General features: G+C 43.3%; 2 protein-coding genes across 12 annotated transcripts in view; one reads left to right on the top strand and one right to left on the bottom strand.

Moving 5' to 3' along the window:
• Positions 1-15222, top strand: part of RB1 (RB transcriptional corepressor 1) — a 169330-nt gene that overhangs the window by 147112 nt on the left and 6996 nt on the right. The window contains 6 exon segments of the mRNA XM_077811427.1: positions 598-702; positions 10837-10950; positions 11055-11221; positions 12267-12297; positions 12640-12782; positions 13440-13489. Coding sequence (XP_077667553.1) covers positions 598-702; positions 10837-10950; positions 11055-11221; positions 12267-12297; positions 12640-12782; positions 13440-13489 — 610 coding nt within the window.
• Positions 11250-15222, bottom strand: part of LOC144261694 (RCC1 and BTB domain-containing protein 2) — a 235473-nt gene continuing 231500 nt past the window's right edge. For all 11 annotated transcript variants that reach the window (XM_077811436.1, XM_077811429.1, XM_077811431.1 and 8 more), the window contains one exon: positions 11250-15151. The gene's annotated coding sequence lies outside the window, so the exon portion shown is untranslated. The remainder of the gene's footprint in view (positions 15152-15222) is intronic.

Below are 15222 nucleotides of genomic sequence, written 5' to 3'. Positions count from 1 at the left end.
TTTAACTACTAAAAGTTATTTATGCTATAACGTCAAAGGCATAGCATGTGTCATTAAAAAAATCTTCGAAAAGTAGTGAGTAAAGGCCAAAGTTCACTGTGAATACATTAATTTTGACTAGGAAAGACAATACTAACTAATCCCCATTTTGTCTTTCTACCCTAAAATTTCAGCTTCATACTGTATCTAAATGTGAACTTGAAGAATATTACCATTTTTGTTCCATAAATTTTTTGCAAAAAGAAGGGGACATTGGTTTGCCGTTTTTGTTTTCTCCTCCAAGGATTGGGATGGGATGGGATGGCATGTAGATAATTGATTTAGCTCAGTATAGGAATCCTAGAGCTACTGATCTTCACCTTCATTTCCTAGCAACCAATCCTGACTTCACTGAAGTCAATGGCAAAACCAATTCCGGCTTCGCTGAAGTCAATGGAAAAACTCTCATTGACTTCCATGGGGCTGGACTGCACCCCAATAAATAGAAAAACATGTAAGAATGTAGAAGAATATAGGGGAGAGGGATAGGTGCTTTCTCGATCTGAAGTATAACAACATTTGTTGCATTTCTGATGCTTCTTGTTGTTTCTTTAATAGATCATGATGTGTTCCATGTATGGCATATGCAAAGTAAAGAATGTAGATCTTAGGTTTAAAATCATTGTTACAGCATACAAGGAGCTCACCAATACAAATCAAGAGGTATGTAAAATCTTTTAGTATTAGTCATCCATGAATATTGTAACAATGCTGGCGTTCTTAAAGTCAGGTGGAATTTCTTTGCCGGTCCAGATTTTGTCAAGGAGTTGGCAAAGTTTGTGCTGGAGCATTGTTCCACTAGCTTTAAAAACCTCAGCTGGGATGCTGTCTGGGCCTGGTGCCTTGTGATTTTTTTTGTCTGGGTAATGGCACGCTGGACTTCCTCAGAAGATGGGAGATCAGCAAGGTGTTCCGTTGCTGAGCATTGAGGAATAGACTCTATGGCAGTGGTGGTCCACCTATGGCCTGGGAACGGCGAACCACAGCCACTGGGAGCTGCGGGGGGCCGTGCCTGCGGACTGTCAATGTCCACAAAATGTCTCGCGGCTCACAATCAGCCACAGCTGTTCTATGCCCACATAGAATCAGTGCCCATAACTGTTCTATGTTGTCTTCAGATACCGTGGATTTGTGGTTTAGTAGGCTCTCAAAGTGCTCCTTCCAGCATTGTTTAGTGGCCACATTGCCTTTGAGGAGGGTGGAGCCATCCTGGGAACGTAAGGGGGTTGGGCCTTTGGAGCTTGACCATTGCTTAAAAGAAACTTTTCATGTCATCCTGGTCTATGAAACCCTAGATCTTAGAGGCCTTCTCTTGACACCACTTATTTTTGATGTCACATAACCTCCTTTGGACTTCAGCTTTGAGCAGGTGATAAACCTCATGTTTTTGTTATTTAGAGGAATCATTTTGCCAGCTACAGAATGCAGTTCTTTTCTGTTGAATTAATGCTAGGATTTTCTCGTTGTTTTCATCAAACTAGTCTTGGTGCTGATGAGTGAAATATCCTATAGTTTCAGCACATGCACTGTGAATGGTATTTTTAAGTTGATCCCAATGCTCTTGAATGTCAGCGATGTCACCAGGCAAGTTAGAGAGTTTCTCAGACAGGTGTTGCTGGAACATCTCACAGCTGGCTTGGTCTTGAAGTGTTTTGATGTTGTACCGCTTTTGCTTAGTCTTTGGGTGATCTTACTAATCGATGGTCTGTCCAACAATGAGTGATCTGTACCTTTCATGGCTCATGTGATACGGACATGGGCATAATCTCTGGCTCTGACTATAACATAGTCAAGGAGGTGCCAGTGTTTGGACCGAGGATGTTTCCAGGTGGTCTTATATTTGTTACTCTGCCTAAAGATGGTATTTGTGATGAGCAGGTCATGCTCCGCACATTTGCTGGGGAGGAGAATACCACTGGGGTTTACATTTGCCAGCCCTTCTTTGCCTATTGTGCCGCTCCAGAGTTAGGAGTCCCGTCTGACTCTGGCATTGAAATCTTCCGGGAGGATGAGTTTGTCTGACTTAAGTTTGGCTATGAGGACTGCATCGAGAGCACTATAAAACTGCTCTTTGTTGTCTTCCTCATCATCAAGTGTTGGGGCATATGCACTAATGACTGTGGCATATTGGTTGTTGCTGAGCTTGAGCAGAGTCATGAGATGCTTGTTGATCCCCATGGGAAGCTCCAAAAGCTGACTGGTGATCTTATTTTTGATGACAAAGCCAATCCCATGAATGTCTCTCTCTTCAGGTGGCTTTCCTTTCCAAAAGAAGGGGTAGCCACCTCCATCCTCTTTTAATTGGCCGTCATTACCCCGGCGGGTCTCACTAAGAGCTGCAATGTCAATGTTGAGTCTTGCCAGTTCTCTGGCAATTACGGCAGTTCTTTCTGCGCTGAGATCTTTGTGCAGGAACTACAGAGGTATTTCCCTCCTCTCCATTGCAGGGAAGATCCTTGTCTGGATACTACTAAACGGCCTTCTCCCCGTTGTTGAGGAACTCCTCTCTGAATCACAGTGTGGCTTCAGGCCATCCCGAGGCACAACTGACATGATCTTTGTGGCATGACAGATTCAGGAGAAGTGTAGAGAGCAACACCAGGAACTGTTCATGGCATTCATTGATCTAACCAAGGTCTTTGACTCTACCAATAGTGATGCCCTATGGAAGGTGCTGTGTAGGTTTGGCTGTCCACAGAAATTCATTTCCATCATCAGACTACTCCATGATGGGATGACTGCCAACATTCTGTGCAACGGCTCAGAGATCGAACCATTCATCATTCTCACTGTTGTCAAGCAGGGCTGTCATTGCTCCAACACTCTTCTCCATTTACCTTGCTGTGATCCTGATTCTCATCCGTGACTGCCTTCCTGATGGAATCGGGATTGAGTATCGTATGGATGGTCAACTCCTTAATTTCTGAAGTCTCCAAACAAAATCTAAGATCATGAGAATTGGCATCACTGATCTTCAGTATGCAGATGACTGTCATTCTCGCACACAGAGAGATCGACCTGCAAAGTACCCTAAATCTTGTTGCAGATGTCTATCACAGCCTGGATCTCTCTCTCAACATCGGGAAAACCAAGGTACTCTACCAGCCCTCACCTGCAAAAACTACTCTTCGTACAACACAAATCACCATCAGTGGAGAACCCCTGGAAAATGTGAACCATTTTCCATACCTTGGCAGCCGCATCTCCCAAACAGCCAGCATTGACACAGAAATTGTATACATGATCCGCTGTGCCAGCACATCCTTTGGAAGACTACTCAAATGAATCTTTAATGATCGGGATCTGCAAACAGGCACCAAGATCTTGGTTTACAAGGCAGTTGTCATCCACACTCTTCTCTATGTGTGTGAGACCTGGGTAACCTATAGATGTCATCTCCAGTGGCTGGAATTGTTCCAACAGTGCTGCCTCAGGAGGAGTCTGAGGATCAGCTAGGAAGTCTGACGCACTAACATTAGCATTCTCTCTGCAGCCAACATCAGCAGTATAGAAGGACAGGTCATGAAACACCAACTCCGCTGGACTGGCCACTGTGTATGTAGGCCTGACACTTGCCTCCTGAAGCAAGTACTCTTTTCTCAGTTAAGTCAGAGAAGAAGGGCTCGCGGCGGGCAGCAGAAGACCTTCAAAGACATACCGAAAGTACACCTTAAAAAGGGAGGCAACTACCCAACAAACTTGGAACAGAACACAGTGGCACCACAGCTCACTTTGAGGAGACCTGCTTATGAGAGAGAGAAGCGACAAAGGAAGAAAGGGCACAACAGTCCAGCCAACAACTGTTGCCCCCAAGATTACACCTGTCACTTCTGTGGGAAAATCTGCAGTGCACGAATTGGGCTCCTCAGCCACTTAAAAACCCATCAATGAACCCCCTTGGCAAATATCATCCTCGCATTGAGGGATAGCTGAAGAAGAGAAGGAATGATATCAGGAGGGCCAAATCGCACCTGGAGCTGCAGCTAGCGAGAGATGTCAAGAGTAACAAGAAGGGTTTCTTCAGGTATGTTGGCAACAAGAAGAAAGCCAAGGAAAGTGTGGGCCCCTTACTGAATGAGGGAGGCAACCTAGTGACAGAGGATGTGGAAAAAGCTAATGTACTCAATGCTTTTTTTGCCTCTGTCTTCACTAACAAGGTCAGCTCCCAGACTGCTGCGCTGGGCATCACAAAATGGGGAAGAGATGGCCAGCCCTCTGTGGAGATAGAGGTGGTTAGGGACTATTTAGAGAAGCTGGACGTACACAAGTCCATGGGGCCGGACGAGTTGCATCCGAGAGTGCTGAAGGAATTGGCGGCTGTGATTGCAGAGCCATTGGCCATTATCTTTGAAAACTCGTGGCGAACCGGGGAAGTCCCGGATGACTGGAAAAAGGCTAATGTAGTGCCAATCTTTAAAAAAGGGAAGAAGGAGGATCCTGGGAACTACAGGCCAGTCAGCCTCACCTCAGTCCCTGGAAAAATCATGGAGCAGGTCCTCAAAGAATCAATCCTGATGCACTTGCATGAGAGGAAAGTGATCAGGAACAGCCAGCATGGATTCACCAAGGGAAGGTCATGCCTGACTAATCTAATCGCCTTTTATGATATTACTGGTTCTGTGGATGAAGGGAAAGCAGTGGATGTATTGTTTCTTGACTTTAGCAAAGCTTTTGACACGGTCTCCCACAGTATTCTTCTCAGCAAGTTAAGGAAGTATGGGCTGGATGAATGCACTATAAGGTGGGTAGAAAGCTGGCTAGATTGTCGGGCTCAACGGGTAGTGATCAATGGCTCCATGTCTAGTTGGCAGCCGGTGTCAAGTGGAGTGCCCCAAGGGTTGGTCCTGGGGCCGGTTTTGTTCAATATCTTCATAAATGATCTGGAGGATGGTGTGGATTGCACTCTCAGCAAATTTGCGGATGATACTAAACTGGGAGGAGTGGTAGATACGCTGGAGGGGAGGGATAGGATACAGAAGGACCTAGACAAATTGGAGGTTTGGGCCAAAAGAAATCTGATGAGGTTCAATAAGGATAAGTGCAGGGTCCTGCACTTAGGATGGAAGAACCCAATGCACCGCTACCGACTAGGGACCGAATGGCTAGGCAGCAGTTCTGCGGAAAAGGACCTAGGGGTGACAGTGGACGAGAAGCTGGATATGAGCCAGCAGTGTGCCCTTGTTGCCAAGAAGGCCAGTGGCATTTTGGGATGTATAAGTAGGGGCATAGCGAGCAGATCGAGGGACGTGATCATTCCCCTCTATTCGACATTGGTGAGGCCTCATCTGGAGTACTGTGTCCAGTTTTGGGCCCCACACTACAAGAAGGATGTGGATAAATTGGAGAGAGTCCAGCGAAGGGCAACAAAAATGATTAGGGGTCTAGAACACATGACTTATGAGGAGAGGCTGAGGGAGCTGGGATTGTTTAGCCTGCAGAAGAGAAGAATGAGGGGGGATTTGATAGCTGCTTTCAACTACCTGAAAGGGGGTTCCAAAGAGGATGGCTCTAGACTGTTCTCAATGGTAGCAGATGACAGAACGAGGAGTAATGGTCTCAAGTTGCAGTGGGGGAGGTTTAGATTGGATATTAGGAAAAACTTTTTCACTAAGAGGGTGGTGAAACACTGGAATGCGTTACCTAGGGAGGTGGTGGAATCTCCTTCCTTAGAGGTTTTTAAGGTCAGGCTTGACAAAGCCCTGGCTGGGATCATTTAACTGGGAATTGGTCCTGCTTCGAGCAGGGGGTTGGACTAGATGACCTTCAGGGGTCCCTTCCAACCCTGATATTCTATGATTCTATGAATTATATTTGTGGGAGGAGGGATAGGGAAAGTTATAAATCAATTCAATGATTAAATAAGGAAAGTGATTTAACTGGGAATTGGTCCTGCTTCGAGCAGGGGGTTGGACTAGATGACCTTCAAGGGTCCCTTCCAACCCTGATATTCTATGAAGAGTCATCCATAAAAATGTTGTTATAACAATGTTGTGCACGTCCCTCCAAGGATCTCCAAGTCCAGTGTGTCATCTTCATTCTACCTACGGGGAAACTGACACTCAGAGGTTAAATGACTTACCAGGGTCACACAAAAGTATGTGGCAAACACATTTATTTTGAAAACTCTCCTCAAAGAAGCAAACCAGAATTTTTATTAAAGATGCTCATACGTGATCACATTCTGTTTTTTTCACAGTAAATTAAAGACTAGTGGTCATATTTACAAAGGTATTTAGGTGCCTGTAGAGGCAAATAGACACCTGGCAGAATTTTCAAAAGTACCCAAGCAGGTAAGGCACCAAACTTCCATTGGAAGATTAAAACCTAGCGTGTTGAAGCACTTTTGAAAACCCCATTAGGTGTCTATATGCATCTTTAGGTACTAACTATATTTGTAAATCTGGTCCTGTGTTCATAATACACATGCCCATGGGGGCCTAAATAAGGATGCATGGGCAAACTTAATTGTAGCATTTCCTATCTTTTGAATTCAGCCTTGACAGTCTTTTAGTGTAGTTCTAGTATGTAATCGTAAGTATTTATGCGGTGCTTTACATCTTCAAAGTGTTGAAACAAATAGGTGAAGTGGCTTGTCCACATTAACAGTCAGTGGTGAAACTGTGATTAGAACTCAGGGGATCCTGCAGCCTTCTCCTGTGCTCTAGCCACTAGATTACATTGCCTCTCAAAGAGCAAATGTTTGCCTAACTTAGCTGATGCTATCAGCTGTCATTCGACAGCACAAATCCAAGTATGGTGATTCTTATATTTTTCGTTACAAAAGAGTGCACTATTTTTGCAATATTTTCAGTTATAAATCTTTGTTTTCTGTATGTACTCTGTTCTGTTTCATGGCCACATCTTGCTCTTCTTGCATCTGGAAATAATTCCACTGAGGTCCATGGAACTACTGCTATGAACAAACAGCAGCATTTGGCCCCAAAATAAAGAGTATTGCTCAAAATGTGTCTGTGGCTTCTTTACCACAACAGCAATATGGTTAAATCTGTCTAAATGATGACTCGAGTAACCAACAGGTTTTAGGGGAGGTGAGTCTTTCACTAAAATGTGATAGAGAACCTTACTTGAATAGCTAAAGGGAATCCAATACATGAAATCAGACTTATCTGATAGCAAAGATTATTTAATTGGTTCAAAGAGTTTAAAATATAAATATTTAAAGATTTTTTTTACTTATGAAAAGTCACTTTTAGCCAAAGCAGTTGTCCACTAATTGCCTTAGATGTAGGTGAAATAAAAATGTACGGTTTATTTTATTAAACTGCTAGGCGTTTCAGTGGAAAACTTAAAAGACTGCACAGAACTATGCAAGGTGTACTGTTTCCTGTTCGTGAACTGTGTGTATGCAGCATGTGGCTCTGATGTTAAAAGCAGATAAATTGGCCTTTTAGAACAGGGTGTTGCTGTAGGTGGGAGCCGGTTGGTGAGGTTGGAAAGATGATTATTTAAGTTCTGATTATTCTAATAATTTATGCATGTGCTTAAGTCCCATTGATTTCAGTCAGAATGATAACAAGTGGGATGTAAGCACTTATATGGTTTGTTGAATTGGGGCTGTAACATGCTAAGGGTTACCTTTGGGCAGCTGCTATGGCCAAGTGGGCTATCACATTTTTTTCATTGTCTAAAAAAAACCTTCTTTATATTTTAAAATACAAATGAAAAGTTCTTTAAAGATACCACACAGAGAAGATTCTCATCCTTGGGTTTCGTGGCATAAAGACATAAAGGAATTCCCTTTGCCTTTACGGGCTAGTCTGCGCTGCGGGTACTTAGAGCTAGAAGTGTGATTCCCAGCTCACATACACGTTCTCACACTACCTCTCATCGAGATAGTATGCTAAAAATAGTAGTGTCACCATCGTAGCATAGGCAGTGGCAGTACGGGCCAGCCCTCCTGAGTACAAACTGAGGGTATGTACTTGGGGTGGCTATCCTGTGTGGCCACTGCTCGCCACTGCCTGTGCTAACAAGGCTACACTGCTGTTTTTAGCATGCTAACTCGATGAGAGGTAGTGTGAGTATGTGTTCGTGAGCTGGGAATCGCACCCCTCGCTCCAAGTGAAGACACAGCCTACATTTTTGCACTGATGTAACTAAATTGGTAGAAAAACCAATTCAGATAAATTTGGTGCAGCTTGTGGCTGTGATTGCAGTTCTGATACAAACACATTAATATTGGTATAACTGTGTCTGACTGGGAGGTTACACCAATGTAACTAAGAGTATGTCTACGTTACGAAATTAGGTCAATTTTATAGAAGTTGATTTGTAGAAATAGATTTTATACAGTCGATTGTGTATATCCCCACTAAGCGCATTAAGTCAGCGGAGTGCGTCCTCACTACCGTGGCTAGCATCGACTTAAGGAGCGGTGCACTGTGGGTAGCTATCCCACGGTTCCTGCAGTCTCCGCTGCCCATTGGAATTCTTGGTTAAGCTCCCAATGCCTGATGGGCCAAAAACATTGTCGCGGGTGGTTTTGGGTACATGTTGTCAGTCGCCCCCCCTCCGTGAAAGCAATGGCAGACAATCGTTTCGCGCCTTTTTTCCGTGCAGATGCCGTACCACGGCAAGCATTGAGCATGCTCAGCTCAGCTCACCTCACTGTCACCACGGTTGTTGTGTCCTGGGTGCTGCCGTCAGCAGACGGTGCAGTAGGTCTGCTTACCATCATCTTCCAGCGCTTCCGCTGCAACTCTGCTCTCCTGCAGCTCGGGGGATCCGTTCTGGTCCTCCTGGGTGCTGCTAACCATTGTCATCCACCACTTCCACGGCAACTCTGCTCTCCTGCAGATGCCATACCACGGCAAGCATGGATCCCGCTCCGTTCACCGTCACCACTGCTGTTGTGAGCATTGTAAACACCTCGCACAAACACCTGGAGTATATGCCGAACTGGGCTGAGATACCAGCATGAGGAGGATTTTGATGAGGCCATGGACACAGACGTTCCTGAAAGCATGGGCTGTGGCAATTGGGACATCATGGCGGCAGTGGGGCTGGTTGATACAGTGGAGCGCCGATTCTGGGCCAGGCAAACAAGCACAGACTGGTGGGACCGCATAGTGTTGCAGGTATGGGATGATTCACAGTGGCTGCGAAACTTTCACATGTGTAAGACCACTTTCCTGGAACTCTGTGAGTTGCTTTTCCCCACCCTGAAGCACAGGAATACCAAGATGAGAGCTGCCCTGACAGTTGAGAAGCAAGTGGCGATAGCACCGTGGAAGCTTGCTATGCCTGACTGCTACCGGTCAGCTGGGAATCAATTTGGAGTGGGCAAGTCTACTGTGGGGGCTGCTGTGATCCAAGTAGCCAATGCAATCATTGACATTCTGTTATCAAGGGTAGTGAAATGTGCAGGCCATACTGGATGGCTTTGCTGCAATGGGGTTCCCTAACTGTGGTGGGGCGATAGACGGAACGCATATCCCCCTCTTGGCACCGGACCACCTTGCCAACCAGTACATAAACCACAAGGGGTACTTTTCAATGGTGCTGCAAGCACTGGTGGATCACAAGAGATGTTTCACTGACATCAATGTGGGATGGCCGGGAAAGGTGCATGACGCTCGCATATTTAGGAACTCGAGGCTGTTTGAGCAGCTGCAAGAAGGGACTTACTTCCCAGACCAAAAAATTATTGTTGGGGATGTTGAAATGCCAATAGTTATCCTTGGGGACCCAGCCTATCCCTTGCTCCCCTGGCTCGTGAAGCCTTACACAGGCAGCCTGGACAGTAGTCAGGAGCAGTTCAACTATAGGCTGAGCAAGGGCAGAATGGTGGTAGAATGTGCCTTTGGACATTTAAAAGCTTGCTGATGCTGTTTGTTGACTAGGTCAGACCTCAGCGCAACCAACATTCCCATTGTTATTGCTGCTTGCTGTGTGCTCCATAATATGTGTGAGAGTAAGGAGGAGACGTTTATGGCAGGGTGGGAGGTTGAGGCAAATCGCCTGGCATCCGATTTTGAGCAGCCAGACACCAGGGTGACTAGAAGAGCACAGGTAGGTGTGCTACACATCAGAGATGCTTTGAAAACCAGTTTAATGATGGGCCAGGCTACGGTGTAACCGTTGCGTGTGTTTCTCCGTGATGCAAACCTGCTCCCCTTGGTTGATTTTAATTCCCTGTAACCAAACCACCCTCTTCCCCCCCCCATTCGAAATAAAGTAACTATTGTTTTGAAACCATGCATTCTTTCTTTATTAATTTTTTTAAAAAAGTGAGATAACTGACAAGGTAGCCTGGGTGCGGTGGGGTGGAGTGAGGGAGGAGGGAGGGACAAGGCCACATTGCTTTTAATAGCCATGCTACAAATCAAATTGTTTGAATGACAACCTTCTGTTGCTTGGGCCATCCTCTGAAGTGCAGTGACTGGGTGCCTGGAGCCCCGCCCCTCTCCCCCCCCCCCCGTGTTCTTGGGCGTCTGGGTGAGGAGTACAGAAGTCGATTTTAAGAGCCCTTTAAGTTGACGAAACGGGGTTGGTTGTGTGGACGCATCCATTTTAAAATCGACCTAACGCGGCTAAATTCGAATTAACCCCGTACTGTAGATCAGGGCTTAGTCAGTTTTTCTACGAATTTACTTAAATCTGCAAAAACTGAGTGTAGAAAAGCCCTAAGCAGCAGTGCTGGCAGCTAGCACACAAAACACAAACACCCTTAAATGTTAGCCAATGCTGATTTAAATAAATGGTCCATGCTGTGGGAATTGGACTGAAATTCAAATTTAAGATTATTTTTAATATATAATTTTTAACCCTTTGTAGACTTTCAAACGAGTGCTGATCAGGGAAGGACAATATGACTCCATTATAGTCTTCTACAACTTAGTGTTTATGCAGAAACTGAAAACTAACATTTTGCAGTATGCCTCCAATAGGGTGAGTTGTTCTTATATATTTGTTGTGCTGAAAGTTAATAATTTAACTGACTTAAAAACATTATATTGTAATTATTAAATATCTTATTTACTCTTTTGTCATAGCCTCCCACCTTGTCACCCATTCCCCACATTCCTCGAAGTCCTTACAAGTTTTCTAATTCACCCTTACGTGTCCCTGCTGGAAATAACATCTACATCTCACCCTTGAAGAGTCCATACAAATTCTCTGAAGGGATGTTGTCACCCACAAAGATGACTCCAAGATCCAGGTTGGTAATAAACAATTCTCTGAGCAGGTGACAGTAACAAATAAGTATTTAATTCAAGCAAGTTAGGAAATTATACACTGTGATTTTGTTAGATATCAATGGCTATAGCTCTTTCTTTTGGTCCAAAGTTTGAGCCCTATTTTGCAACCTTTACTTAGAATGAGGCCTTTTAGTTGGCAATCAATCCACTGGAAGATGGATTTAGTATGAAATAGAAACATCTCTTCTTCGGTGTACCTCATTTGATTTGTTATATATTATCACTATGTATATCATATTCATGTAAAATGTGAACTACTTCAGTGCAACCAGCGTGTGCACTGATGGCTCAGAGGACTCATAATGGGTCAGCAGTCTAGCTTTATGCTACTAGTTTTTGATTCAACCAGGGATGGTAGCAATTGAACATCATCCATTGCCACACTCTGGCTGTTTGGCCTATGCAAAATGAGTTTGTTGTCTTAGTCTAGTGCCCAGTGAACACCATCACAACAGGCCCCTCATGGGAAGGCTCAGCACAGAGGCCAAGGATTGCATGGGCATGGACACTGAAAAAGTTACAAATATCATTGTTTGTTTTAGGTTAAACTCCTGCTATGATTGGTTAGCAAACATCTAAAGGTAATGATCAAAGGAAGGGCATGTCTGGGCTACCCACCTACTGAGAACGGGGTGTTCCTGTCAAAAAGCATGGAATGGACTAAGCCGGCCTCTAATTCTCTCCATTCCACAATTTCTCTTCCACGTGCAGTTCAAGGTGATTCTAATTTGGTGGTTCAGCACTTCCTCTACAATTCTGTCTAGAATTGTAAAAATTTAAGAAGGAATTAAGGTTGTGGTGAATATTTTGCCCTCATTGAATGCTTAGCATATTTTTAAGAGATAAAGGAGTGATTTCTTTAGTTTAGTATGCCAATGTCTTAAAAAGCATATGTTCTCTTCACTAGTCTTCATGCCAAATTATGCAAGTTTGTGAGTGTTTCTGTCTTTTCACTGATAAATAAGGCTTAATCTTTAAAGGTTGTCATCTTGTTTGTCTTGACAGAATCCTGGTGTCAATTGGTGAATCATTTGGGGTGAGTGAAAGTTTTTGAATGTCAAATCTTGTGTATATATTTAAAAAACATTGGAAGGAATGTGCAGTTTTCTGTTTTGTAGAACTGGTCAGTGTCACTGCTTTAGTTGAGTGTGTTGTGGAATTCGTAAACACAAAGATTGCTGGGGCACTTGCTAGCATCTCTGAAATAGCCTGAATTTATAAAAGATCTTCCATGTTATATTAGGGTAGTTAGGGAACGTTTTAAAGAGCGCTTAAAAGACAGCAGATATATAGAACTCTGAAAAATTGATTTTTGGCTAGTAGTCTGGAAAATGTACATAGTTAATGGGGAATGTTTTTTATGGTCTTGTAATCCCAGACTTCTGAGAAGTTTCAGAAAATAAACCAAATGGTGGGTAGCAGTGACCGTCAGCTGAAACGTAGTGCTGAAGTAAGCACTGCTCCTAAACCACTGAAGAGACTTCGCTTTGATATAGAAGGACAGGATGAGGCAGATGGAAGGTAGGATATAGTTCTTAACTTGTCATGAAGCTATATGTACTTTTATTTCTGGAGGCCTATAACATAAGGTTTAGCAAAATAATAACAAAGCAAACAAGCTACCATCATACAGAGGTACTATGTCTTAGCTAATGTACGTATGCAGCGTTGTAGCTGTGTTGTCAAAATTCAGTATTTTCCATTGTTTTGTTTCCCAGACCTGAAGAAGAGCTCTGCATAAGTTCGAAAGCTTGTCTCTCTCACTAACAGAAGTTGGTCGAATACAAGATATTACCTCTCTCACCTAATATATGGAATAATATAAAATATTTAGTGATAGATTTTAACCTAGTGCTTCTTGAACCTGAACCTCTCTAGTGTCAGGAGCAAGAGTGTCTCCTGCTGGACCAGAATTGGATATTAAACTACTGTCTCAAGTGGCTTTGGTCAAACTTAGCAAAATTGAGGATAAAATTGAGTATCAGAAAGCTAACAACTCTTGAATCAGCTTTGATATGCAGGAAAAAATACTAGGGCTAGGTTTGCATTTTTTATAAGAAACCAGATAGAGGTGGTGACAGAGCTGAGGTGAACTAACCACAGTTAGTAACTTGCTTTATTTAGACAAAAATAAAAAGAACATGCTACTTGCTTCAATTAAATGTTTTCTGTCTGCAGCAAACACCTACCTGGAGAGTCCAAATTCCAGCAAAAGCTTGCAGAAATGAGTAAGTATTGTCTACTATAGTAAATAAGTAGAAATGACAGTCTTGGATAAAAAAGGTTGTTTCCCTGCCTGCCAACTTCTCCAAATAAAAATCTTACTAAACATGTACATAATTTCAGTAACAGCATGAATTACTGGGTACATTTATTATGTTACTCAGTCTTGGAGTTTCCATCTAGTTTAAAATGGAAATACTGGGCCACCATTTCAAGTGTGCTAACTGACCTAGATGTCATGTAAGATAGACATTTCCTGGAGATGGTGTATGAACATGACAAATTTTTCTTAAACATGGAAATTCTTAGACTGAAGCTTTCTAAATAAATACTGGCCTTAATACGGTTCTAAGTAATATGTAAAAGATTTGTTGTAGTATATTTATCATTTGCTTTTGGATAGAAAGGGGATCTTAAGGGATGTATAGTATGTGCTCAGTCTGTAGTTGGGATCTACCATATGGATCTGTATAGCACATTTTTGAAGAGGACAGGGAGGAATCATACCATATACTCCCCTGGACATACAATAGAACTCTCATGGTGGATATCTGGGGGATTTGGTGAGGCTTGAGGGCAAGACATACATTGTGTTACAGCCAGATTAGTGCTAACTTTCTTTTCAGACCTTCAGCTGTTGTTTGTGACAACTTGCGTGGGTTTGACCTATAAAAGAGTATTGAACTGAAAGCTTTAATACTGAATGTGAAAACGAATGTTTAGCCTCTCTTAAATTATTCAACTGTATGTGTGGTTTACCGGTTGTAAAAATTGCACTTAACCTCAAAAGAGTTGCATTTAAATTGATTTGGTAACTGATCTAATCTTGCTAAATTAGTTACAGAAATAAAATGTTCAGTACAGTGAATGTTAAACAGTGGTGTTCATAGTGCTTAAGCAGTTTTTGTAGTCTGGTAAATAAGTGTTGCTGTGCTGGTTTCTTTTGGAGCTGTTGGTGTTGCAGATAAATGCTATAATACACAAAAATAAAAATAAAATACATATACAAAACCCAAAATACAATCCACCAGAGGTGCTCTGATGAACAAGTGTTTCCAGCTGCCTGTTGGTCCAGTAGCAATGTTGTCTCAGAGGCAACTGCAGTTAACACTCTAGGCTGGAAAAGGTTTTAGTATAGAGGCAGATTTCGGAGAAATTCTTGAGTACCACTGCTCCCTACTACCGCCTCCCTTCCAGGCCCCCCACAACACACACAAAAAACCCCTAAGACCTTCCATGACATCATTTTTGTGTAAGGAAAGCTGCCACTCTTACCCCCCCTCCCCCACGACCCTAAAAATTGCTACAGTTTACGTGTGGTCTGGCTCCCCTTTCATTGGTCAGTGGAGGCAGGGAGACTCATTTGAGAGCCCACCCCCATCTATGTTCCTTCAAGTATCTGGATCTATTGTAGAGATTGGAGCTCAAAACATCTCTCCATCTGCTAAATTCTGTCTTGGAATTTCACCAGCAATAGCTCTACTTTGATATGTCTTCTGTCCTCCCTTGCTTCCCAGTACAGACTTGCATGTCTTCTAGCTGGAGTATTGGAGCAAGTGTTTGCAGAAAGTATGGAGACAATCTGCAGTTCGGGGCCCTCTTCTTCCACAGGACCATGATGCCTCTTCTGCTCGTAGATTTCTCAGTTGGACTGGGAACTGGATGAGCTAAATGAAGAGCAGAAATTTAGGAGACCAGAAGCAGCAGGAGACCCACCAAAACACACAAATCCACTGCC

This window comes from Eretmochelys imbricata, chromosome 1 (genome assembly GCF_965152235.1).
Source record: "Eretmochelys imbricata isolate rEreImb1 chromosome 1, rEreImb1.hap1, whole genome shotgun sequence".
Classification (NCBI taxonomy): domain Eukaryota; kingdom Metazoa; phylum Chordata; order Testudines; family Cheloniidae; genus Eretmochelys; species Eretmochelys imbricata.
The sequence above is the reverse complement of the archived record's forward strand: the minus strand, read 5'-3'. Positions and strand labels throughout refer to the sequence as shown.